Below are 26,378 nucleotides of genomic sequence, written 5' to 3' on the forward strand. Positions count from 1 at the left end.
GAGGATGTTTGTTCCTTACGTATTCCCGGCGCCCATTGGTTCGTTTTCCCCGTTTCTGGGCGGAGTGGTTCGGGACGGTTTCCACCCTCTTGTTTACGGAGCGCGTAGTTGTAGCGCTCTCAAATCTCTGGGGCTGTCTCCAAAGTTCCCTATTTAGCTCTTCGGACCAATTGGGTCCTTGCTCCACCCTCTCCCGCTCCCTTGCACGCCTCGCGTGTGGTACGGCCCACAGCTTTAGAGTGGCGGCGCAAGCGGACGCTCGTCGCGTTCCTCCGCCCGCGCTCGCCGGGTTGTCCCCCCCTCGAGGGTGCGCTTGGTACGGCCCGCGCCTCCTCCTTCTCTAGCTGGGGTGGTTGCCTCCCCCTCGGGTCGGTGGCGCTTGGTGCCGCCCGGGAGAACCAGGTCATCGGTCGGTTCCCGTGAAAACAAAAACAATCGGCGGCGCCTAGGCTGGCAGCCGAACGCGGGGATCGGGGGCGCGGGGCCGGGTGGGACCAGCGAGCGGGAGCAGCGGCGACGCGCCGGGGTCGGGGCGCCATGGGGCAGGCGGGCACGGGCTTCGCCGGGGTCCCCCGGCGCCGGGGCTAGCGCGTCCGCCGCCTCGGCCGCCCGCGCCGCCCGCCTGGGGGACGAGGAGCAGGACGCGGCCTCGGCCGGGCCCGGGCCGAACGGCTGCGGACACCCGGGCACCGGGGAGCCGAACGCCGCCGCCGCCGCCTCCGGGATGGATCAGTGCGTGACGGTGGAGCGCGAGCTGGAGAAGGTGCTGCACAAGTTCTCAGGCTACGGGCAGCTGTGCGAGCGCGGCCTGGAGGAGCTCATCGACTACACGGGCGGCCTCAAGCACGAGATCCTGCAGAGCCACGGTAGGGCGGCCCGGGTGGGCGCGCGGGGCCGGGCCCACCCGCCCGCGTCCCTCAGGCCCCGGCGGGCTAGGAGGGTGCCCGGTCCCGCCTTCCCCGGGGCGCGGAGACCCACCAGGCCCCTGTGACTTTTTCTCCTTCTCTCGCCCGATTTGTCTCGAACCTGCCCCGTCCTCGTTGTTAATTACGAGTCAGCGCGAACCCACCCGGAAACCCATTCCGGAGCCACGGGCTCCAGCCCGGGTTAAACGGGGTTGGGGGCCGGTCCTTCGCACCTGCAAACTGCTACACTCCCGGGGTGGGCGCTCCTCGTCAATTGCCTTGGGCCCAAGGATCTGGGCCATGAGAGGGTCAGTGCAGCGAGCCCCCCTCCTCCCCTGCTCCGAACACTTAGCCCGGGGACTTTCCTCGCCTTTCTTCTCTTTTTTTTTTTTCTTTTTCTTAAATTAGAAACTCGAGTGTTATTCTTAGCTGTGGATTAACGGAACAGCCGCTCCTGCAAGTCCATAATTTGACTCTGTGTAGAAGTAGCTTTTCTTCAACTCCGCAGCAGCACCGACACGATTCCTAGGAAACTGGCTAAATCAAACTGTTCAGCTCTCCTAGCCTGCGAAGAGACAGAGGCAACTCTCCGGAAACACATTGTAACATAAGTTGTTAGTTAGTTGCGTTACCTGGTCAAGTTTTTACTTGATTTCCTTTCAGAAAAAAGATTTTCTCTAGAAGGGGTTTCCCCTATATTATTGCCCTGGGCCCTGGGGGCAGATACGTTGCCAGAGTTAACTTGTGGAAGCTGGTTGGGAAGGGTTTTGGGTTTTGGTTTTGTTAAAGGTCTGGTATCCTTAGATTAAAATATCCATAGTGTTTTATCCATCTGGGATGGGCCCCAAATCCCATCCCAGATGGGAGCAAGAAATAAAGGACTTTATTTAATGGATTTATTGAAGAGGTTGGGAGGTCTCAACTCAGAGGCTGAACAGAAGTTTCTGACAAGGGAGGTTTGGTAGCTGGGGTGATGTCGATACTGTGGTAGGAGCGATTGAGGACAGTGGCAATAGCCGAGCTTCTCTCCACCTCTCCTTCCTTCTTGTACACCTTCCTTTCCCAGACTGCTTTCAGTTGAAAGTTAGTGCTCATCCATGGTGAGGGAGTCTTAACAGCAACGTCTCATCGTGGACACTGGCAGTCACGTTTGAACTCCGAGGAAGAAGCAAACCAGAGACCATAGTGGGGGTACGACTTGGAATATGAATATGGAAAAATGAGCAGACCTAGACGGCTGCCTGTGATGGGGAAGGAGAGGTGGAGTGGGGTGGGACTCCTGGCAAGGCTCTGGTGAACTTGGTTTTGGACAAAGTTGGTCTTGAAAGGCCAATGAAGATAGCCAAGGGCATAATGTCTACTGGTGGCTGAAGATGTACAGATGGAGTTTAGGAGGAAAGTAAGGTTTAAGATGGTTTCCTGGTGTCATTCCTACAGAGGAGAGTGAAGGAGATTACTTAGGCTGCAGGGAAGAACGACTCTAGGATCTAACCACAGGCTTGAACTCCTGTTGAAGAGCGGAGGGCCAGGAGGTGCCCCCGGAAACAGAAAGGACAGGCTTAGAAAAAGAGAGGTTGGTCAACTCGTATTTGCTATTGGGAGTCAGTGACCCTCTTTGCTTGCAGTTTCATAGAATTGTTAAAATAAACTAGGTGACTGGGAGTTAAGAAAAATAATGCAGATTGAGGGGTGAGGGGCTGCTTAAGTAATGGGGCTGAAGGTGTGCCCCCTCTGCCTTAAACTGGAGAGGAGATCTTTGTTTTGTTAAAGACAGAAAGGGAAGGAGTGGGTGCAGGGTGCAGACTTGGAGCGGTGGAAGGAACATTTCATTTTTGGGGACCAGGTCAGAGATTGAGGGCTTGGATAGGCAGAGCTTGAGAGGCAGAAGATGGAAAGTAAAATCCCTTTCTTCCATGAGAAGACAGAGGGCATATTAATTGTAGGGAAATGTGATTGTGAGCCTCATTTTAGGGGATTTGGGGCCCATCCCAGATGGGTGAAATAATTTTGAGAACTTGCTGAAGCAGGAATGTGTTTTAGACCTCTTTGCTTGGGAACTTTTCAAGGAACTTACGGTCAACGGGGTATTAGCCACAGAGTTTGCTGTGCTATTCAGTCTGATGTGGTGAATTGTGTGTGTTCCCTCTTCAGCCTCCTATTTTTTAACCTTCTTGTCTACCAAATTGCAGTCTTAAATTAATAATCTCTTTGATTTTTAAAAAATTCTTTAGTAATAGGATTAAGTGACTAAAGGCAGCTATAAAACATGAAAGAAAAATAAGTACCACAAGTGCCAGGTCTAGTTTTCAAAATAAAGTCTACTTTCTTATGGTGTTCTTACATATAAAAACAACAGACATCATGCTTTGCTATCTGGGTTATGGTATTTTTCAAAGCAGGTAATTTCTAAAGTTCTCTGCAGGGTATTATATTGAATCTTAGATATACCCTTCTCAAAGTCATATCGACTGAAATCTGAATTTGGAACTCCATTTTCAAGTTTAAAGGGAAGTTTGCAAGGCTCTGAATGTACCTGTCTGGGCAAGTGATCTGGTGGCCTCTGGTGACCTGAGGGAGGGGCTCCAATTGGGACCCTCCATTAGGGCTTGGGATCTCATTCTCTGGGCTCATTTGTGGTGATATTCTTGTAAGAATGTGGTGTGAATAAAGTAGAATCTTGGACTTCATAGATCCCCTAGTTTGCATCATACTGTTGGTGAGTGACTGCCTGATTTAGAAGTGTCCATTAGCGAGGGTCAGGGGATCAGGTCAGTTTTGGAGGTTGAATTACACTTTCTTATGTTTAAATTTCTTTTTTCTAAAGTTGTGAGTGGACAGCTATACCAAGTGAGGACAGTTAGGATGGTTTGTGGTAGAAACTGATCAAACATCAGTGGAGTTTAATTTGTAAGCCCATTGACAACCCAGGTCCACTCTCACCACTCTGATTCCAGATCGAAAACACTGCCCAAAGGGTGCTTGCCTGGCCTGCCCTAAGATCTCTCATTTGCTCTAAATTGCCCCATGTGGCATTTCCTCAACTCTGAGGGAAGAAGAGAGCACTGTTGTCATTTAGTTGTATCAGCTCTTCAGTGAGAGTTTCCCTGTGAGTGTGAAGTTCAGTCTAATTTAAGAATCAGTATAGTTGATGCCGTTGATGCTGTTCGGCGATTGTTCACAGAGTGCCCTTGATCTCACGTGGATGCTGTGCTGGTTCTTCTCAAACTTCCCTCACGCATGTGCACTCTTATTTTTCAAATGGATTCACAATTTCACCTAAGTAGATCTACCCTCATTTTAGGCAGTGATATTTGTGAAATCATAGATTTGGTGTGTTAGGTATAATCAACTACGTATTAAAAATAAATTTGTAACTATTAAAATATTATTTCACATACAACTAAAGTCACCATTCACATCAGTGGTATTGGAACCACACTTTGGACAGCCCTTGATTAACAGATAAATGGTATAGATACATTTTGGTGATTTGACTTGTGATTATTTATTATCTTTTTTTGGCAAGTATATTTATATTTTGTTTCTCATTGTACTTCTGTGGTGAAAGGGAGAACATAAAAGAACTATATCATGTATTGCTGATACTCTAAATTCATATTTCGTGATAGAAAATTAGGCTGAAACAATTGGGTAACGGCTTTATGACATGTATGTGGTATACTTGAAAAAATTATAATCTTTGTAAGTGTAAAGGATGTACAGTATTTTAAAAAATTATTATTTTTAGGCTGTTATTAAAGGGAGTTCTCATATAGTTTCTGAAAGTGATTCTCAAGGAATTTTCTAAATTTAAAATTGTATTTATTTTGAGTAGATAATACATGTAAATGGTATAAATTCAAATGATAAAAAAGGATACCCAGTAAAAAAATCTCCATCTCAGTCTTTCTTATTCTTGGACCACTTCACAGCCAGAGATGCTAGTTTCCAGAAAAAATTTTAAGAGGATTCAGGGAAATGATAATTTATCACTGTTTATTTTTTCTTTGAAGCATTGGACCTGTGGTTCTACTTACTGTGATTTAGGCTTAGTATTATCTCAATTTGCAAGTTTGTAAAGACAATTTCATTTGTGGGTGTGATCAATACATATTATCATCTAAAACTCCGTGTGTGTGTGTGTGTGTGTGTGTGTGTGTGTGTGTGTGTGTGTGTGTGTGTGTGTGTGTGTGTGTGTGTGTGTGTGTGTGTGGTCTGACGCTTAGTAATAAAACTGTTTTAGGGCTTCCCTGGTGGTGCTGTGGTTGAGAGTCCGCCTGCCGATGCAGGGGACACGGGTTCGTGCCCCGGTCCGGGAAGATCCCACATACCGCAGAGCGGCTGGGCCCGTGAGCCATGGCCACTGAGCCTGCGCGTCCCGAGCCTGTGCTCCGCAACGGGAGAGGCCACAACAGTGAGAGGCCCGCGTATCGCAAAAAAAAAAAAAAAAAAATCTTTTAAAGTATGATCCTCTATCTTTATTTATCTCTTTGGAGAATCAAAGAGAATTTAGTTACTATCTGCAGAATTGCTTCCTTTTTTTTTAAATTTGAGGGTGACAAATGAGAAGTAGGCAATTAAACATGAAAGAAAAAACAAAATAGATGATCATGTTTTAAACTAATTTTTGTGGTATTGTGTCAGTAGACAAAAACCAGAGGTCCATGGTCGCATGTTAGGCATACCTTTGCATTCTAGAATTTGGGTTGTATATACTACATACATATTGAAAAGTATGTTTATTTATATATGTAAATTCTCTGCTTTTCAGAGCCTACCAGTGTTGAGTGTACTGTGTTGAATGAATTGTAAAAGGATCAGGGTTTGGTGGACTGGTGCTTTGTCTTTTTATTCACCTTTATTCTTTGGTGTACTTCAAGTAGACTATGTAGCTTGGTCTTCCATTTGTTAATCAAACTTTTTGCTAGACAAGACACTCCTGAGAGAATAATACCTTTAAAGTTCTGAATTGAATAAAATTTGACATCTACGTTGAACATCTAGTCTGGAAGGTAGCAGATAAGTAGGTCAGAAAAGTTTGCATGGATAAACAATAGCCATTGTTCAAATACTCAAGGAAGAGAATAGACCAGTCACCAAGCTACTTGGGCCTATTTTATATATGGTGAGAATAATAATAATAGGTTAGTGTTGGTGTTTTCAGTTGGGTTTAGAAGCAGATTTAACTGTCACCCATTCCTTTTCAGGCTCATTTAGGAGATATTCCTTTGTCCTTTGGCGCCATACTCATTCAGACTAGTATATTACTCAGGATCCTTTTGGTTGCAAGTGGCCGAATAGTTTTAATTAAGATGGAATTTGTTGACTCATAACTAAAAAGGCTGAGGTTAGGTTAGCGGCTCCAGGGGCACAGAGGGTGTTGTGAGGACTGATTTTGGTCTCTTCCTCTCTCAGCTGTGCTTTCCATGGTTGGCTTCATTCTCAGCAGAGCTTTTTCCACATGGAAGTAAAGATGGCCAGAGGACTCATGTCATCCTTGTACTGCTTGTGATCCCAGATACAGGAACATGCCTGTTTTCTGTATTTGCAACAAAATTACCAGGGAATATCTTTATTGTCTTGGTTCAGGTCATAAGCTTTTCCTGAATCAGTAACTGGGCCTGGTGGGTGGAGTCCATTAGCCACCTTGGGCTGTGCTTAGCAAATGTCAGATGTATGGCCATGTGATCCACTGTTGCTCAGAGGGGAGAGTTCTAGAAAGGAAGACTTGCACACCCAGACAGAAGTGATAGATGTCTGTGATAGTTGAGCAGCTACAAGTTACATTTGATAACAGTGTTCTTTGAGATGGTTTCTTTATTAGCTTTTGCCTTGGCTTCTAACTGTAATGTTCATATAATTCAAATACTGAGTTGCTGGTATGACTTAATCTGTAGACTAGAGAATACAACTCAATTCATGTTACCTTTGGGAACTTATTTGAAATTGCTTTAATGATTGGTATAATTTTCCTAGGGTTATCTTATCTCTTAAGTAGTTTCAGACTCTGGATAATAACATCAGTAAGGGAGAAACTTGCCAACACTTCTGTGATACTGTCATACTAGAGTTAGTAGAGAAATTTCCATTGTTTTCATGTCTTAATCTTAGTAGTTCGAGTAGTGAGAGTGGTGTTTTAGGCAAACTACTATTCACTTGGGATATTAAAACTGTCTTGTTTTTATTTTGGGCCCTGCTTCTTGATCTGTAAAATCTTTGAAAATGACCCCAAAATGCAGTTGAGGGGAGAACTGTTGGGGGGGGGCCCTGGCCCTGAGTTGTGTACATGTAACTCCCAGAAGTTGATAGACACCAGGGAGGTGATGCTCTCAACAGGGCGTTTCGTCTGGCCTTCCTCTTAGATTCCGTACAGTCTAATGCCTCAAAGAACAGAGACTAGGATCTCTGGCAGAACTTGAGGCTTTTAGAAATAAGCTTTCATCTTATTTGGGAACATTGTTCAGGGAGTCCATAAGGCTTATGTTGCCAAGTCTTTCTCCACTTAAGAGGCCTGGGCACAGTGTGTTACCTTTGATGAGTTTGTTGTATCTGTGGAATCCATATAGATTTAATATCTTAGTATTGGTATATGAAGACATTTGGGAGGAGATAAAGAGAGACTTCTTTAAAAAGAAACATTGTATACATGGCCTCAGTCCTCCAGGAAGGTGGAGGCTAGTTCAGGAGGTAAGAGGATGAGTCTGTGCTTGTGGAGAAGAACATAAAGCTTTGTCTGTCCTTGAGCTCAGGAGATCTGGATTTGAGTCCTTGTTCTGCCACTTCACTGGTTCTACAATCTTGCATAGCCTCTTTCCTCTTCAGTAGACTGGTAAGTTATATTACGGAGTTATGGGAATTAAATAGATGATATGAACTGGCTTTGAAATCTGTAAAACAAGGTTTACTCGTTTTTTTTGTTGTTGTTTGTTTGTTTTGCGGTGCGTGGGCCTCTCACTGTTGTGGCCTCTCCTGTTGCGGAGCACAGGCTCTGGACGTGCAGGCTCAGCGGCCATGGCTCACGGGCCCAACCACTCTGCGGCACGTGGGATCTTCCCGAACCAGGGCACGAACCCATGTCCCCTGCATCGGCAGGCGGACTCTCAACCACTGTGCCACCAGGGAAGCCCCTACTTGTTATTTTTAAGGTCTGTACCTTTAAGCAGTGTTAAGCAGTGTTTTAATTGAGACACTCTGACTATTTAGATATCTTTATTACTGGTGTTTGTTAACTACCATTCTATATCCAGTGGTCTGCTTAACACTGTAAGGCAGAGGTCCCCAACCCCTGGGCCAGGACGTAGCCGGTTAGGAACTGGGCTGCACAGCAGGAGGTAAGTGGCGGGCCAGCGATCGAAGCTTCATCTGTATTTACAGCCGCTCCCCATCACTAACATCACCGCCTCAGCTCCACGTCCAATCATCAGGCATTAGATTCTCATAGCAGCTCAAACCCTCCTGTGAACTGTGCATGTGAGGGATCTAGGCTGCGTGCTCCTTATGAGAATCTAATGCCTGGTGATCTGAGGTGGGGCTGAGGTGCTGATGCTAGCACTGGGGAGTGGCTGCAGATACAGGTTATCATTAGCAGACATATCTGACTGCACAGAGCCCATAATAAATCAACTTCTTGCAGACTCATATCAAAACCCTATCAGTGAGTGGCAAGTGACAATTAAGGTGCATCTTATGGAGTAGACTGGACATAAGCAACACACTTCAGGTGTCACTGTCTCCATCACCCCTAGATGGGACCATCTCGTTGCAGGAAAACAAGCTCACGGGTTCCACTGATTCTGCATTATGGTGAGTCGTATAATTATTTCATTATATATTACAAAGTAATAATAACAGAAATAAAGCGCACAATAAATGTAGTGCACGATAAATGTAATGCGCTTGAATCATCCCGAAACCAACCCCACCCCCCGGTCCGTGGAAAAATTGTCTTCCACGGAACTGGTCCCTGGTGCCAAAAAGGTTGGGGACTGCTGCTATAAGGAATATTCAAAAGCTATACAAAACAGAGTCTTCAAGGAGCTGTATTTGGATAATGGGCCAGACTTTTACATTTGAGAGGGGAAAAAACCATGGCCATAGCACAGTACGCTATAATAGATAAGTGTTTCTGCTTGGTATAAATACTAGCAATTCAGAGAAATGGGAAGAGAGGACCCCTTAGAAGGAGCTGCTTGGAGGTGGGCTATTTCAGTTGAACTGTAGAGCACTTGATCAGTAGTTATTAATCACCAAGTATATGTGGAACTAGGCTAAGTCTTGTGGAAGTTACAGAGGACAAGCACTCGTCCTCATCATGCTGTAAGAACTTCCTGAGTAGTTGGGGAGATGAGCCCAGTATGTTTTTACAATGCAAGGCCATGTGTAGAGGATAGGCCAAATGCTGATTGAATGGTACCAACAATAGGGTAGGGTTTGAGACAGGGACAGACTCTTCTAACCTGTGGGAAGTTTCAGTAACAGACTGAATGTGGAGAGTGGGAATATAGGGCGGGCTGCCAGGAGAGGAGGTTGGCGAGAACAAAGGTGTCCTGGGAACAGTGAAGGACCATAGTGGGGAGATAAGAGTAAAAAGAATGAAAATTAAATTGGAATCAGGTTTTATAGGGTCATGGCTATCAGGGAAGGCGGTAGACTGGGAAGATACTGAATGACTTGGGGCAGGGGAGGGAGGTGCATCTTGAACAGGGAAGGGACAGGGACATGATCTGAGACCAGTTAGCATTTAAGTTGATTGGAGTTGGGAGTGAGGTTTGGCTAGAGGCAAGAAGCCTAGTTAAGGTTTATTGTCAACCTCGATCTGATGAAACAGGCACCTGTTTTGGGGTAGCGGTGGTAGAGATGGAGACCCATGCGTGGGCTCTCCTGAGGGAAGGAGTTACCAGGACTTGGTGCAGAGTAGGAGAGAAGGGCTGGAAAAATCAAAGGTTAATCTAAGGTCTGAGCATGAATGACAGGTAGACAATTATAGAACCAGGAGGAAAATGGGAAGTTTAGGAGAGGGGAAGGTAGAAATTTGGGTTTGATTTTTAAATGTGAAACTCACATTCAAATGCTAAAAGAAGCCCTATCTGGTTCACCTATTCATTTCAGAGATAAATAGATGTCTAGAGATTAATTCTCTATATTTCTAATTTGAACGGAGCGAACAGGCTCTCTAAAAATATCTTGCAGACATTGAAAAACGTGTGCCTGCATCTTCCTCCTCTTCTCTGGGTAGTTCTTGCCTCACAGGCTACTGTAGAGCGTCACCTTTCAAACTTGTGCCCGTCGTGTTGGACTTGCTCTCGGCTCCAGGAGCGCTGTTAGTCTGTACCACGTCACTTAGCTCTCAAAGATAAATTTTTGTGTTTTTGTTTTCTCTCGTGGTTGGTTTTGCAGCCCACTAGGCTGTGATTTGGTGCAGTGGATCAGAACACCTGTCTGTGAATCTGCCTTTCTGTTCAGAAAGGTCAGAGGTTGACCAACAAATACTATCCTTTACTTTGTACATTTGCCAGTACATTTGTACATCACATATACCAAAAAGTTTGTTTTGTTTTCAGGATGTACTGCCTCTAGAAAAAAAAAAATGAGTGTTTTCTCTTTGTGCCTTTTCCTTTTCCTCTGAGGAAATCTCTGATGAGCAGCTGCTGTGTTCTAGGTGCTGAGGTAGCTCATAAGAAGCTCAGAACGTCAATAGGCCACAGTTTGGTTTGCTACTCACAGTACGAAGTAGCCCTTTTATTATTATTTTTAATACCAGCCTTACCTTTTAGAGTTTCAGGTTTTTCTGTTTTAATATCTTGCAAGCACATCCATGTTCACCTTGTCCACAACTTCTTTAGAATCAGTCTTGGACTCTTATCCTTTATCTCCTTTTATTCCCATCTTAAATTTCTTTTTAAGCTTTTTTGTCTTTAGTCATGCATACTGAGATAATATTTCATTTTATTTTAATTTGGTTTGGTTCGGTTTGGGCTTTTGGGATCTTAGTTCCCTGACCAGGGATCGAACCCGGGCCCCAGCAGTGAAAGTGCCGAGTCCTAACCACTGGACCGCCAGGGAATTCCTTCCTATCCTAAATTGCTTAATCTGTATAGAACACTTAATCCATACCCTCAACGCTGCTGACAACATTTAGCACTCAAATGTTCATTGACTCTTAATGTTGTGATTTCTCCCTCCCCTTTTTTAAAAAAAATAAATTTATTTGTTTTTGGCTGTGTTGGATATTCGTTGCTGTGCACAGGCTTTCTCAAGTTGCGGCAAGCAGGGGCTACTCTTCATTGTAGTGCACGTGCTTCTCATTGTGGTGGCTTCTCTTGTTATGGAGCATGGGCCCTAGGTGTGCGGGCTTCAGTAGTTGTGGAACGCGGGCTCAGTAGTTGTGGCTCACGGGCTAGAGCACAGGCTCAGTAGTTGTGGCGCACGGGCTTAATTGCTCCGTGGCATGTGGGATCTTCCCGGACCAGGGCTCGAACTTGTGTCCCCTGCATTGGCAGGCGGATTCTTAACCACTGCGCCGGCAGGGAAGCCCCTCTTTAATTATTTTTTAAAGGAACGAATCTAGAATGAATTCTGGAGTATAGTTCTGTGAGGTCTGAGTTTTCATTTAGGTACAGTTAGGATTATGTTTAGTAAATGGATTTCTTTCTGTTTATCTGGATTAAAACTTGTGTGCCATTTTGCTTTCCCCTTAATTCCAAATTTAAAATCTCTGTCCATTTTATGAAAGCGGAGTTAACTTTTAATAACTCAGAAGAGCTCAATTGCCATATATGTTTTATTTATAAACTTGGATATTTAAATTTTTTCCTGCCTCCACAATATTCATAAAAGCGTTAAGTAAAGTCTTAGTGATTTCTGGGGAGTCTTATTTATTTCTACCAAACTGTCCTAATCCTAGGTGGTGAGGTTTTCAGCTTTTTGGGAAACGTTAATAATCGTCATCATAGCAACACCTTTCTATGTTGTGCCTCACCATCTTTTATAGAGTGGTCTCAATTATCATGAGTCTCATCTCTCACGTGTTTGACTCTTAGGCAGCAATGTACTTTGTGGTGTAGTTGATACCTCTAAACTGCCTTTTATGGACCAAATTAGAACTTTTCATTATCTACCGATGAGCAGACATATCAACTGATGGCATTTGTAGAGCTACCTACCAACCAGCTGTTCAGTTTTAACAACACTTTAACTGTGTGGGTGTAATTTTTTGTGGTTTTTTCCCTGGGCTACCATAAAAATAAGTGGCAAACAAAATTGAAAATGCAAACGCTGAGTAGGGATGCAAACTTAGTTTTCAGTCTTAATGATAACATTGTCTTGCTTGTATTAGGTGGCCCAAAATGATGAGTAAATCATGTCACAAAGTTGTTCACATGGCTGTTTTAAGCCATGTGATTAGTAATGAAGAAAAATAATGGAACAAATATATGAGCAAAATGATCAAACTGTATTAAAAGTTATTTGTAAAACCAAGTTAAATTAGGAATTTTATAATTTTTTGCTTTGTGGGAACCAAATACCCTTTTTTTTTTTTTTTTTCCTTTCTGTACGCGGGCCTCTCACTGTTGTGGCCTTTCCCATTGCGGAGCACAGGCTCTGGACGTGCAGGCTCAGCGGCCATGGCTCACGGGCCCAGCCCCTCCGCGGCACGTGGGATCTTCCCGGACCGGGGCATGAACCCGTGTCCCCTGCATCGGCAGGCGGACTCTCAACCACTGCGCCACCAGGGAAGCCCCTGGGTACACTTTTATAGGAACACATTATGTACTAAAGTTGAGAAGTATTTCATTTCTTTGGCAAGCTTTGGGATAATTTGCTTTTACAAACAAGGAAACTGTGGCTCAAAACACAAGCCTGTGAGTTCTTATTCCAAGTCTTCACCTACATGTTTAAGGGTATTTTTGGGGGAGTGTTGTTATTTGGAAAAGAGAAGGAACTTATAACTGGGGGGACTCTACTTTGTGAATGTGTTTTATTTGAAAATTGGTGTGTGTATTGATTGGTGTATTTATTTGGTGTTTGGGAAATTTAGGGTGCAATGCTCTTGGGAGTAGTACAGCTTAAGCATCCTGGGAGAGAGCAGAGGAACAGCGAGCAGCTAAACGTGAAAGGTTGGCAGCTGAGAGGGCGTTGGTTCACGGTGTTGGTAGTGCCAGAGTCTCCAGTGCTGGGCTTGAAATTGAGACTGTGTAATACATGATCTGTTATTTTTCTGTTCATTCAGTAAATAGTTATTGAATGCCTGATATGTGCTGGTTGCCATGCTAACCGCTGGAGATTAAACACTCATATTTTCTACCTTCAAGTAATTTCGTGGGGGTGATAGACAAATAAATATTTACAATGTAGTGTGAAACCCTGATAGAGAAGTACAGGAAGCTATGCAAACAAATATTTTTCTAATTTACAGTTTCCGTGAAACTAATGGACACAAATCCTGAAATGGCTAGGCAGTGAAGCTGAAGGGGGGCAGAGCTTGAAGTCTTAGCTGGGCTCTATAAAAACAATTTAGGAGTTAACTCAAATATTTTTAATTTAGTTTGGCAGTTGTCTGATTTTGGAGGAGACCATGCCTATTCCAATTTCTGAGAATATCATGCTTAAAATTTGTTTATAAAAGGTACTACTCTATTGCACTAAAAGAAAAATTATCTTTAACTTAGACCAACCATGTGTGTTGGTTCTTTGTTTGGATTTAAAATCTCTTACTGACATGCTAATTATTTTGCCTGTTGAATCAAGTCTAATAATAAAAGTGACCTTAAAAAAAAAAAGTACTTTTCTGGTGCAGCCACTTTGGAGGACAGTTTGGTGGTTTCTTACAAAACTAAACATTACTCTTACCGTGAGATGCGGCAATCAGGGCTCCTTGGTATTTACCCAAAGGAGTTGAAACTTAGGTCCACACAAAAACCTGCGCATGGATGTTTATAGCAGCTTTATTCATAATTGCCAGAACTTGGAAACAACCAAGATGTCCTTCAGTAGGTGTATGGATAAGCAAAGTGTACTTACGTCCAGACAGTGGACTAAATAAAAAGAAATGAGCCGTTAAACTGTACATGTATAGGGGCAACGTATATAGGGGAAATCTCAGTGCCTCCTCTCAGTTTTGTTGTAAACGTTTAGCATGGCAACCAGCACTTACCAGGCATTCAATAACTATTTACTGAATGAACAGAAAAATAACAGATAGTGTATTACACAGTCTCAATTTCAAGCCCAGCACTGGAGGCTCTGGCACTACCAACACCGTGAACCAGCGCCCTCTCAGCTGCCAACCTTTCACGTTTAGCTGCTCGCTGTTCCTCTGCTCTCTCCCAGTTTTATAACTGCTCTCAAAAAATAAAGTATTAGAAAAAAAAAGTACTCGTGGTGACTAAGTGGTGAGCACTGTCTCAGAACGATTTCTTTCATGTTTGTGTATGGGTTCTGAGTACAGGGAGGTCTATCGCATTGCCAGACACAGTTGGCACGGGACTTCATCCTGGGTAAAGAGTGGCCACTCCAGTGGCAAACCTGGAATCCAGCGTTCACCTTCATAGCTGGTTTAGTTATGGTAAAGATGGCTGTCACAGTAATTGCCCAGCTTTCCTCCTAGGAACTGAATCCAGTTAGATTTCTTTCACAGAATGGTTCTCCTTGAAGCACGTTTTGTTTTCAGACAAATAAATCAAAAGAACATTAGGACACTCCCTTCAGGACTTAGAAGTTTGGTCTCAGTCAGTTTGTTATTACAGTGATTTTCAAACCTGTTTTTACCTTTGGCTACTTTCCACTGAATCCATTTGAAAATGCATTAGTGGAATCCTTCTCTCTGAGCAGGGCTTTCCCAGGGTTCTCTTTCAGATTATTCCATTATACTTTTCTTGGGCTTCCAAATAGTTTGTAGAAATTATTTTTCCTTGGGGCATACTGAAGACTCTCTCAGTGTTAATTAATTGACCTTATATTACTAGTATCTATCATTTATAAAAACTAAGTTGCTAAGATTCGAAAATATCGATGGATTTCAGGGATGGGGCATAGAAGTTCAGCTGGTAAATTCCAAATGCCCTCTCTCCAGCTTGGGCTCTGCTTTTCTGTTCCTTAACCATTTGCTTACTTTGTTGTCTACTGACTGTAGAAACAAACATGTCTGGATGGATAGGAGTTATGGTTTGCATTTTTTAGGTTTTTTAAAAAATTGAGTTACAGTTCTCATACCATAAAAATCACCCTTTTAAAGTGTGTATTTCACTAGCTCTTAGTACATTCAGAGTTGTGCAGCCATAACCATTATCTAATTCCAGAACATTTTCATCACTCCCAGAAGAAACCTCATATCACTAACAGTCACTCTCTATTCCACCCTTCCCCCACCCCCTGGCAACCATTAATCTCCTTGCCTGTTCTGGACATTTCATAGAGGTAGAATTAAACAATTTGTGGCCTTTTGTGTCTGGCTTATTTCACTTACTGTTTTCGAGGCTCCTCCATGTTGTAGCATGTATCAGCATTCCTTTTTATAGCTGAATAATACTCTGTCATATGGATTTGCCACATTTTGTTTATCGATTCATCATTTGGACATTTGGATTGCTTCCACTTTGGAGCTATTAAATGCTGCTATGAACATATATAAGTTCGTGTATGGACATACGTTTTCATTTCTCTTGGGTATATACCTAGGAGTGGAATTCTTGGGTCATGTGGTAACTTTGTTTAACTTTCTGAGGAATGTTTTCTACCGCTTTTGCACCATTTTACGTTCCATCAGGAATGGATGTGGGTCTGAGTCTCTATATTCTTGCCAACACTTGTTGTTGTCCATCTTTTTTGTTATAGCTATCCCAGTGGGTGTGAAGTGGTTTCTCACTGTAGTTTTTTTTTTTATATATAAATTTTATTTATTTATTTATTTATTTTTGGCTGCGTTGGGTCTTCGTTGCTGCGCACAGGCTTTCTCTAGTTGTGGCGAGCGGGGAGTACTCTTCCTTGGGGTGCCAGCTTCTCATTGCGGTGGCTTCTCTTGTTGAGGAGCATGGGTTCTAGGCACGCAGGCTTCAGTATTTATGGCACTTGGCCTCAGTTGTGGCTCACGGGCTTAGTTGCTCCGCAGCATGTGGGATCTTCCCGGACCAGGGATCGAACCTGTGTCCCTGCATTGGCAGGTGGATTCTTAACCACTGTGCCACCAGGGAAGTCCCTCTCACTGTAGTTTTGGTTTGCATTTCCCTGTTGATTAAAGATGTTGAGCACCTTTTCCTGTGCTTATTGATTATTTGTATATCTTTTTTTGTTGTTGTTGTTTTGACTGCACTACACAACTTGTGGGATGTTAGTTCCCTGACCAGGGATTGAACCCGGGCCACGGCAGTGAAAGCGCCGAGTTCTAGCCGCTGGACCAGCAGGGAATTCCCAGTATATCTTATTTGGAAAAAATGTCTATTCAGATTCTTTGCCCATTTTTTTTTTTTTTTTTTTTTTTGCGGTGCACGGGCCTCTCACCACCGCGGCCTCTCCTGTCGCGGAGCACAGGCTCCGGACGCGCAGGCTCAGCGGCCATGGCTCACGGGCCCAGCCGCTCCGCGGCATGTGGGATCTTCCCGGACCGGGGCACGAACCCGTGTCCCCTGCATCGGCAGGCGGACTCCCAACCACTGCGCCACCAGGGAAGCCCCCAAAATTTAGTTTTGATGAAGTCCAATTTAATTATTTTTTCTTTGGTTGCTTTTGCTTTTGGTGTCATATCTCAGAAACCATTGCCCAATCCAGGGTCAAGAATGCACCCACTTTCTTCCAAGAATTCGATAGTTTCAGCTCTTACATTTCAGTCTTCATTCTATTTTGATTTAATTTTTCTCTATGGTATGATTCTTTTGCATATGGATAGCTCGTTATCCCAGCACCATTTGTTCAATATGACTTTCTTTTTAACTTTTCCCCCCTTTATTTACCATCAATCCAAATACTTATATTAATAGTGCCTGCAGATGTGCAAGGCATATAAGACTGTGGAGTATACAGTTTACAATAAGAACTTGTCTTCCCTTTGGGTCTTACATCTAGTTGAGAGTGATGGTGGCATATATACATGAAATCGTTAAATAGTGTATGATTCCGTGCCAGAGGAGTGGTGGAGAGAACAGAATTCATTAGGAACTGAGAAGACTGAGTAAGTCTGTGGGCAGAGAAGTTCATAGAGAAGATAAAGCCATTGACCTTAGATAAGGTTTAGATACAGAAAGACCAGAAATGGTCAGAGCAGAGCTTACTGAAGCAATTAGATTCTTTTGGCTCCAAGTATGTATGGGACACCTTTTAGACAGATTTTAAAATTTTCCTGGATTACCAAGTATTCTCTTAGCCTAAACTGTGTTATTAGAAATTGGAAGCACCTGATATATACTTTGTGCAGTTGTATTTAGAAGTGAGGGTAGTTTCTATTTTGGCCACCCCACATTGGATTGGGTACCTTATGGGCACTATCTCCAGTTTACTTATCTTTTTACTTCTCTCAGTGGTTGTCATTGAGTCAGACTTACTATATTCCCTCTTCACAGTCCCTACAATCTTCAAGATTCCTTTTCTTAAAACTCTGGAAAAACTACTCTTGTCATGGTCACTGATTACTTCTGTATTGTAGGTCAGTGGTCAGCTCTCAGTCCACATCTTACTTGGTACATAGCAGCACATTTAACGCAGTTGGTTACTCCCTCCTCCTTGGCACACTTTCTTCACTTGGCTTTCCGAATACCATATTTCCTTGATTTTCCTCCCACACCAGAGTTAGTATTTCAGTAGTCTTTGTTAGTCCCCTTTTCCAGTTCTACTTTGTCTTGGTCTCATAAACTTGGAGTTCCCAGGACTCCCTCCTTTTATCACTTCTGTGTGTCTGCCCCGACTCTCTCTTGTTGATTTCACTTAGTATCATATGTATGCCAGTAACTCACAAATTTGTATCCAACCTTGACCTTACTCTTGAACTCCAGGTTTATATATCCAACTCACTCTTACACATATGCACTGGGGTGACTCCTCAACATCTCAGCTTTCACAAGCCCCAAACTGAACTCTTTTATGTCTCCCTCCCCCTCATAACTGCTCAGCCTTTAATCTTTTTCATCTGAATTGAAGACAGCTTTGTCTTTCTGGTTGACTTGGGGTGAAAACCTTGGAGTCATCTGTGAGTCCTTTTCTTCCCTCATACCCAGTCAAAATCCTGTTGGCTTTGCCCTCAGAATATGTCCAGAATCCAACCACTTCTCACCACCTCCACACCTAACACCCTGGGCTGAGCCACTGTTCTCATCTGGATTGCTGCCACAGCCTCCTGACTCATCGCCCTGCTTCTGTCTTGTACTCCTATCATCAGCCAGAATGACTGTATTAAAATGTTACGTCAGTTTATGTAGCTGTTCTGCTCAAAACTTTGCAATGGGCATTCCTATCACTCAAAGAAAGTGAAAGGCAAAGACTTTACAGTACCAGAAAGGCCCTACAAGATCGGGACTCCCGCCCCGGTCTCCTGGGCTTCCTCTCCTCCTGATTTCCTTTGCCAGAAATCTACTTTAGCCACACTGGCCTCTTTGCTATTTCTTGAATAATCTAGGTATATTTCTGCAATAGGGCTTTGTCCCCCTCAGTCTGGAATGCTTTCCTCTGTAGGGGAGGAAGAATAATTTCCTTTCTACCCTTGCAAGTTCTTGGCTGAGAATACTATATTAAAAGACAGATTAACCAGTGAAAAACAGTTTGTTAACATGTATACCTCATGTGTGTGTGGGAGATTCTCAGGGAAAAATGAGTAACTCAAAGAGGTGGCTTAGAATTCAGGCTTAAATACCATCTTCAGCTAAAGACAAAGGAAAGGTTGGTATGGGGAGGCCAGTAATGGAGAGGTTACCAGGAAAAGCACAATAAACAAGAATAAGGTTTGTTATACAGATCTAAGTCTGAGCTGTCGCCATGATAAAAAATTTCTTTAGAGGTTTAGAGCCATTCTTCTCTGCCTGGTACAGAGAGGGAGATACCCTTACAAATGGAGATTTATTTTATAAATTTAGGTTTCCTTTACCAAAGGGTAACTTCTACTCTGTTTTCAGAGCTTCTGTGTCTGCTGTTTCTCAGAATAATCAGGTCAAAATCATCCTTACGCCAAAGAAGCGATTTTGGGGTGGCGTATTCTGCTACCCTTCACCCCCCGCGAGGTCTCCACATGGCTAATTCCCTCGCTTCTTTCAAGTCTTTGCCCAGATGTCATTTTCTCAGTGAGGCCTACGATGTCCACCTGTTTAAGACTACAGTTGCTCAAGCCACATACCCTCCCCATTTGTTTCACTCTGCTTCCCCCCACCCCTGCCAGTGGCACGTATCCTTTTTTGTCGTACTGTATAATTGACTTACTTTGTGTTTATCTTCCTCACCAGAAGGTAGGTTTTAGGGCAGAGATTTTTGCCCGGACACTTCTGTACCTGTCACATAATCGAGTGCCCAATAAATAGCTGTGGAATGAATAAACATCCTAAGGCTACTGTACGGTCAGGCTTTTTTTTTTTTTTTTTTTAATTTGGCTGCGCTGGGTCTTAGCGCAGCCAAATTCCTGATGTAAATTAAAGTTTAAGAACCACCGGTATGAGCAGGATTTCAGGAGCCAGGTCTGTTGCTTACAGGTATGGATGTGTAGATCTATGAGGTAATTGACAAGTATAACTGAATTTGTCCTCTCTTGGTTCTTCTCTTTCTCTTCCTCCTCCCTATTTCCTGAGGAAGTAACACAGGGAAAGAGGATATAAACGGTAGTAACTTCCAGTTGATTAGTTGTGTGTGTCAGGGTCCCCAAGACTACCTTTAGGTTCTAGCGATTACCAGGAGGATGCACTGGACTCAGCAGGTAGTCACACCCATACTTTGGGCTAACATTTATTACAGCAAAAAGACACAAGGCAAAAATCAGCCAAGGGAAAAGTCACATGAGACATAGTCCAGAGGAAACCAGAAGAAAGCTTCCAAGAGTCCTCTCCCAGTGGAGTCACACAGGACACGCTTAATTCCTCTAACATCAAATCCTAACGAGTGTGAAGTGTTACCTACCAGGGAAGCTCATTTAGAGACACAGTATTCAGGTGTTTACTGGGTACTAGTCATACAGGCCCCCTCTGTCTAGCAGATACCGAAAGTCCAGGGATGCCAAGAAGAAAAGTAGCTCAGCACAAACCACACTATACAAACAGTTTAGGCACAGTGAGCCATTCTTAACCAGTTAGGGTGGTAGGAGCCCTCCGGTTCCAGGCCTGCTTGCAAGGTTGACCCTCGGCTGGCATCTGGGAACTTGGATTTCAGGAGGGTTCCTACCCCCTAACTGGTTCAGAGTGGCTCACTCTTGCTTACAGGTGGGGGTATGTTAACTCTTTTCTGCCCTGTTTCTCTTTTCACTGTTTTCATCATGGTATCCAAAGAAGTTTGTTTTTTCTTCTTTATGTAGAACATAAAGCATTTAGATTTACCTCTCTTTAGGAAATTTAGTAATAATCAAAATGTGGGAATGCCTTGGACAGTTTCAGTGGATTGAAGAAGTGAGTTTATTCATGTAGGCATATTTTCTGAAAAATGCCTTCACAGTAGTATTGTCTCCTGATTTTAGTAATTACAAAAGTGATTTATTTCATGGTAAAATTTTAAAATTTATTCCAAACAATAAAAAATTAAGATAGCTTTCTTAGAATTCACTTGAAAAATATTATCTATGAATGTGACCATCTGTTCAAAGCAGACACTGATTTTTCTTCACTTTACTTCCATCTTTCATGTTCCAAAGGGCCAATGTGTAACTTGCCATCTTTGGATTTGCTTTTGTGAATAACCAGTCTTCTTCCTTTCTTTCTTTTTTTATAGGTCAAGATGCTGAATTATCAGGGACGCTTTCACTTGTTTTGACACAGTGCTGTAAGAGAATAAAGGATACTGTTCAAAAATTGGCCTCAGACCACAAAGACATCCACAGCAGTGTTTCTCGGGTTGGAAAAGCCATTGATAAGGTATGGCGTTGAGGGGAGTGTCTGGTGTGCTTTAGCGTCATCCTTCATCTCCTGTCACTGCTTCAATAACATTAGCTGTCTCAGATTATTTTATGTTGTTTCTTTTATCCTTGCTTTTCATAAACTTTTGCACATCTGGTTTTACCGTGTTATTCAAGTTCCCTGTTGCTGTTATTTAAAAAACAAAAAGAAAACAAACCAAAAACCTTCCCTTTTTACAGCCTTGTTTTTTACCCATTTGCTTAAATGATTACCGCTCCTAGTGTCACGATGAGTAAATTTCCAAGAAATTTTCACTTACTATGAGGGAGTTTGTTTATAGAAGTAACTTTTCCTACTTCCTGAGTAATTCCCAGGCCATGACTCTGCCTCTGTTATGGGATGATTAGGATAACACGCTTGCATCTGTCTCCCCTGCATCATTCTAACTCTTGTTGTCTTCCTGTGAGCATGCTAGTCACTTTTCTCCAGTGTTGCTTTCTGTGTGAGTGGGTTGGTTGCTAGCTAGCAAAGCCTGTCACTTGTATTGGGCGATTTTTCTTTTTTAATTTTTATTGGAATATAGTTACTCTTGCGACATCTCTTAAATCTTTAACTTGGTGGTTTGCTTTTAAGCAGTTTTCACTTTTAGCACTGGGCCAATTTTGCCCTTGGAGTTCATAGTCCTAGTGGCGACTAAGAGAAGTGGCCTAAGGTTACTGTGTGATACCTCTGACTCTTTCAGAGGAGTTTGAAATAGTCAAACGTTGGGGAGTTTGTGACTGGTTATGGACATTTTTGTTCACACATTGTAAACTTCCGGGAGGGTAGGAGGAACTTTTGGGGAGAGCTGTTTGTAGTAAAACCAGTCTTATGAGCTGCTCCATATGTATACACGAGAACAGTAGCTGTAACGTAGAAACTCGTGGAATCCAGAGAGTGGCTGTAACTCGTGGGTAAGTCTGTTAGAAATAATCCTACAGAGCAGCAGTGTTGAAAAGCTAGGCTCGAGGCAGCCTCAGTGAGCACTAGATGCTTGTAAGGAGATGTGGTTAACTGGTAGGCACGGTGTGACAGGACTGTGAGTGGTGGGGCTCGGGGGACTGTTTGGGTAGCTGTGCCTTCGGAAGTGTTAGTGCCCTTTGGAGAGCTCTCACCACTCCCACAGCGCCGTGGGCTTCACCTCAGCCAGAGGCAGAGCAGTGGTGTTGGCGGCAGCAGCCTCATTTTTGGGTCAGTGATGGCCGTTGCCAGCAGGGGCTGGGAAGGCAGCAAGTGTGCTCCGAAATAGCTTTGAGGTTGTGATGCCTGTTTGTTAATTGCAGGGGAGCGAACACAGCTTGGAAGTGGCTTCAGCCTCAGCCTTCTGGGGGCTGTGGCGCAGGATGCGGTCAGCTGGTGCGTGAAGTGATTGTTGGCGTGTGCTGCTTAAAGACCTCCTGGAATGGTGACGGGGGCACTTTAGAGGTGGTCTTAAATCACTGTGGGTGAGGAACCCTCTGTTTCTTTAGGGTGAGGTAACTGCTGGTGGCGTTTAGGAAGCTTCGGATTTTGGTGGCTGACAGTGACCAAGGCGTTCTAATGATGGTTCAGACCCCAGGAGGTTCCTGGAGGCATTGACCACCAGGCTACCTGCAGTTATGCCAGTGTCGGGGGGCAGCAGGACCAGAACATGCCATGACAGTGAGAATAGCTGAAGCTTCCAAAGCAGCCAATCAGAGAAAGCGTCTGAGAAAAGAGCCCAGATTCTGGGAATAGGTAGGAACGGCCTCAGCAGTCGCACCTCAAGTGTGCGGACTACTGGCCACCAAGATTTGGAACATTTGGGCAAATAATTCAGGAGCTTTGCATTCTGCCACTGGTAGGGTGACCATATGTCCTCATTTCCTAGCTTATGTCTTGTCCTGTCATAATTATCATCAGAACCCTCTTTCACTCTTGTCCCCCAGCTACTGGTGACTTGCTAAACATGTCTTCCTCCCGACCTGGCAAGTCTTTATAGATATTCACAAGGGTTATCATGTTCTGACTAATCTTTGAGGCAAAGCATTTAAATGTATTTGGTGCTAGAAATGGAAGTTCTCTTTTTGAGATTGGATAACAAGGGAATACATAGTGAGTAATCTATATTCTGACTTTTTTAGGGGGGATGTGTTTGAGGTGAATGCTGCTAATTAAATATTTTAATTTACTCATTTCTCTTTTGAAGACATTTTTCAGGTACTTGGAAGTTATAAGGGCTTTTTCAAGTAATTTCTTTTTTTTTTGGTAGGTTTTATGTTCCTGTGAAAGTAGTTTAGGTTCTAGGTGACCCGGCTTCTAGATTCTTCTGATCTATCATATGAAATAAGATCATTAAGTTGATGGTGGTGATATTTGTTGAATTATAGTCCCGGGGCACAGCAGAAAGCTTGGATCTCTTAGCCCAGTTCGCTAACATTTTCCAGTGCATTCTCTCCCCTTTTTTGGGGTGGGGTGGGGGCATCTACTTAGCCTCAGCTGTAAACGAAGCTGTTACCCTGCTAGAACTACCTAGACCTTGTACATGAGCTTCCCATGCGTATGAGGAACTCTGTGTTGGCTGTTGTTGTCAAGACTCCTTTGCCTTGTAAAGTCTTCGAGCTCTTCTAGTTTGCACCTGGTAAATTTGTGCAAGCTTCCGGGGCCGCCTGCTATAAAGGCTGGGTGGACTTGTGTGGACTGGTAAACAAACAGGATGAAGCTGAAGCCATTGTGGCTCAAGCCTTTACACAACAGACAGCCTTGAGTAATAAACTGGAATGTCATCCAGCGGCCTGTGAGTACCATGTTATGGACACATGTTCCCACCCTGCTGAGAGGAGGACAGTAAAGAAGCCGGTGACTCCTTTATGAGCAGGTTGGTTGTTGAGTGAGGAACTTCAGTAAATTTTTGACATGCTTAAATGATTTATTTTTTCCTTTAATGTTTCAGTGCTCCTTTTAAAGCTCTTTAGTCATCACTTCGCTGAAAATGTACACAGAAGAGAAGTTTATGATGTTAACCAAGACATTTTCTGGCTTTTAATTATTGCCAACATAAAAAGTTATTGAAGATTTGTGCTTTAACGTGTTGACTATCTCCAGATGCTTGTAGTATAATCATAGTTTATAATATATGATAACAACAACCATTGGGTTTTGTGGTAAAAATTTTTTAAATGTGTTTTTAATATTTATTTTATAATTTTTAAATTCCTTCTCTATTTTAAGAAAATCTAGAATTCTCTCCTGTTTAGTGTATTTTAGTGTTTTACTTAGTCTTTTGATTTTTTTAAAGTTTAATTCCTAAGAAAAGTCAATAAAAACAATTATTGCTTTAGACTCGTGTGTGTGTGTGTGTGTGTGTGTGTGTGTGTGTGTGTGAAATAGTGCTAAGATTTTAAAGTGTCTAAAATTTGCTGTGGGACAGTGGAAAGTGAAACGTACAGTTCTTTAGAAGATTGTGGTCTAGTTTGTTCATGTAAGGGTGCTTTTTGTACACATAAAAGAACTGGAAAGATTCCGAGGCAACATAAAGTAAGTTTGCATAGGATGGACTCTGCTTACTATAAAAGGGAAAGGGAAGGGCTTCCCTGGTGGCGCAGCGGTTGGGAGTCCGCCTGCCGATGCAGGGGACACGGGTTCGTGCCCCGGTCCAGGAGGATCCCACATGCCGCAGAGCGGCTGGTCCCGTGAGCCATGGCCACTGGGCCTGCACGTCTGGAGCCTGTGCTCCGCAACGGGAGAGGCCACGGCAGTGAGGGGCCCGCGTACCGCAAAAAAAAATCAAAGGTTTCTGGAGTTGATATTTTAAATTTGATTTGAAAGAATGGGTAAGATTTAGAGCAGCAGAGCAGTGAGGTGTGGTTCTTCTGTGGCACCAAGAAAGGAGCTGAACAGCTGAGAAAATGCTTGACTCCTGTTAAAGACTCTCAGGGACTGACTGGATTGGAGTGGCTGCCCTTGTCAGGACTAGGACAAGATCAGGCTGGGGACAGGCCAGTGATGGAAGGCGTCAGGGTTTGTTCCAAGGAGATGAGGGGGAAAGGGAGGGAACGATGAAAGCATTTGAGTATTTGCTTGTCTTCGTTAGACAGGATGAAATTAGACTAAGGAGAAGTCAGGAGTAGGAAAATACAGCTCTCACTTAATGGAGTGTTGACCGTGTTCCAGACACTGAGCTGAGAGCTTTATGTACATTTATAGCCCACGATGCACGTGCATTATTCCCATTTCACATATGAGGAAACGAAGATTCAGAAATACTAAGTAACATACCCCAGGTGTACAGCTTGGAAGTGGTGAATTGATGTTTGGGAAGAGGTATCACTCAAGCGTTTGTTCTTAAACACTGCTGTGCTAGGAAATCAGTTAGGCCATTGCAGGGCTGGTCATGTTTTAAGGGGGAAAATCTTCTGCCACTAGATGGAGCATCTGCACTGGTGAGGCAACATGGTGATGGTTAAAAAAAATGGAGTAAGGCTGTAAAAAGTGAAATCGAGAATATTTTAAGATAGTTCTGGGTGAGCCGTTTGGAACTGCCTTTTATGTAGGTATGACTGGGGTATGAGAGGAGAAAAAGATACTGGCAGGAGAAAATTTGGGGTCTTCAGCCTTAAAAAGTCATTTGGTTTGAGTGGGTGAGGTTGGCTCTAAAGTTCTTACTATGTAATGGATAAATCCTTGTGGTAGAGAGACGTTAACGAAGGAAGGAGATTAAGGAAGGAAATGAAGGCAATTAAAAAGGCTAGAAAATTTAGTCTAAGATGAAAAAGCTAAGTTTTGAGTTCTGAAATATAGGCAGATAATTTGATTTATGTTTTGGGTGGAATTTTTAGAATTATTGAAAAGGAAAGTTGAACAAAGTCATAAAAAGACAACAGTGATTAGAAGCTAGGAACAAATTCCCTAAAAATAGAACATGTCAAACTAACCGCCTTCCCCCCCCGCCCCCCGCCACCAACTACTAGCAAGGCATTTAATAAAAATCCCATATTTTTGGGGTCAGGATGGAAGCTGTTCTTTTTAAATTATGTGGTTTGAATAGGAGCAGCCGTGTTCTCGATACCGTGTCCACCTTGGCCACAGTGCTGCATGGTGTGAGGATGGGCCTGAGCCATCCAGGCTTGGCCACCTTCGTTTGCTTCAGGGTGGGTACCTCAACGTCCTTCCCTAGGATCTTTCTCATTAGAGCCCTTATGGAAAGAAGGGCTGAAAATATGTGAGCCCTGGAGTGATTAGTAGCCCTTGAAAGAATCTGATCTCTTGTGGGAAGCAAAACCTACATGTCGCGAGAATAAGGGAGGGGAAATCTTTTGAGACCCGTTTATCCTCCTGTCTACCCCTGGTTACCTATGCCTCTTTTTATTTTATTTGGCAGTACGCGGGCCTCTCACTGTTGTGGCCTCTCCCGTTGCGGAGCACAGGCTCCGGACGCGCAGGCTCAGTGGCCGTGGCTCACGGGCCCAGC

At 43.5% G+C, this 26,378-nt stretch overlaps 1 protein-coding gene across 2 annotated transcripts in view; it reads left to right on the forward strand.

The window, feature by feature from the left end:
• The first annotated feature begins 623 nt into the window (after positions 1–623).
• Positions 624–26,378, forward strand: part of RMND5A (required for meiotic nuclear division 5 homolog A) — a 60,655-nt gene continuing 34,900 nt past the window's right edge. The window contains exons 1-2 of one of the 2 annotated variants that reach the window (XM_082672560.1): positions 624–866; positions 20,787–20,929. In XM_082672560.1, the coding sequence (XP_082528686.1) occupies positions 725–866; positions 20,787–20,929 (285 nt within the window). In that variant the 5' untranslated portion in view covers positions 624–724. The remainder of the gene's footprint in view (positions 867–20,786; positions 20,930–26,378) is intronic. The other variant, XM_082672559.1, reaches the window with a different exon arrangement.

The sequence above is a fragment of the Grampus griseus genome, assembly GCF_964374135.1.
Source record: "Grampus griseus genome assembly, chromosome: 15".
NCBI classification, from domain to species: Eukaryota; Metazoa; Chordata; class Mammalia; order Artiodactyla; family Delphinidae; genus Grampus; species Grampus griseus.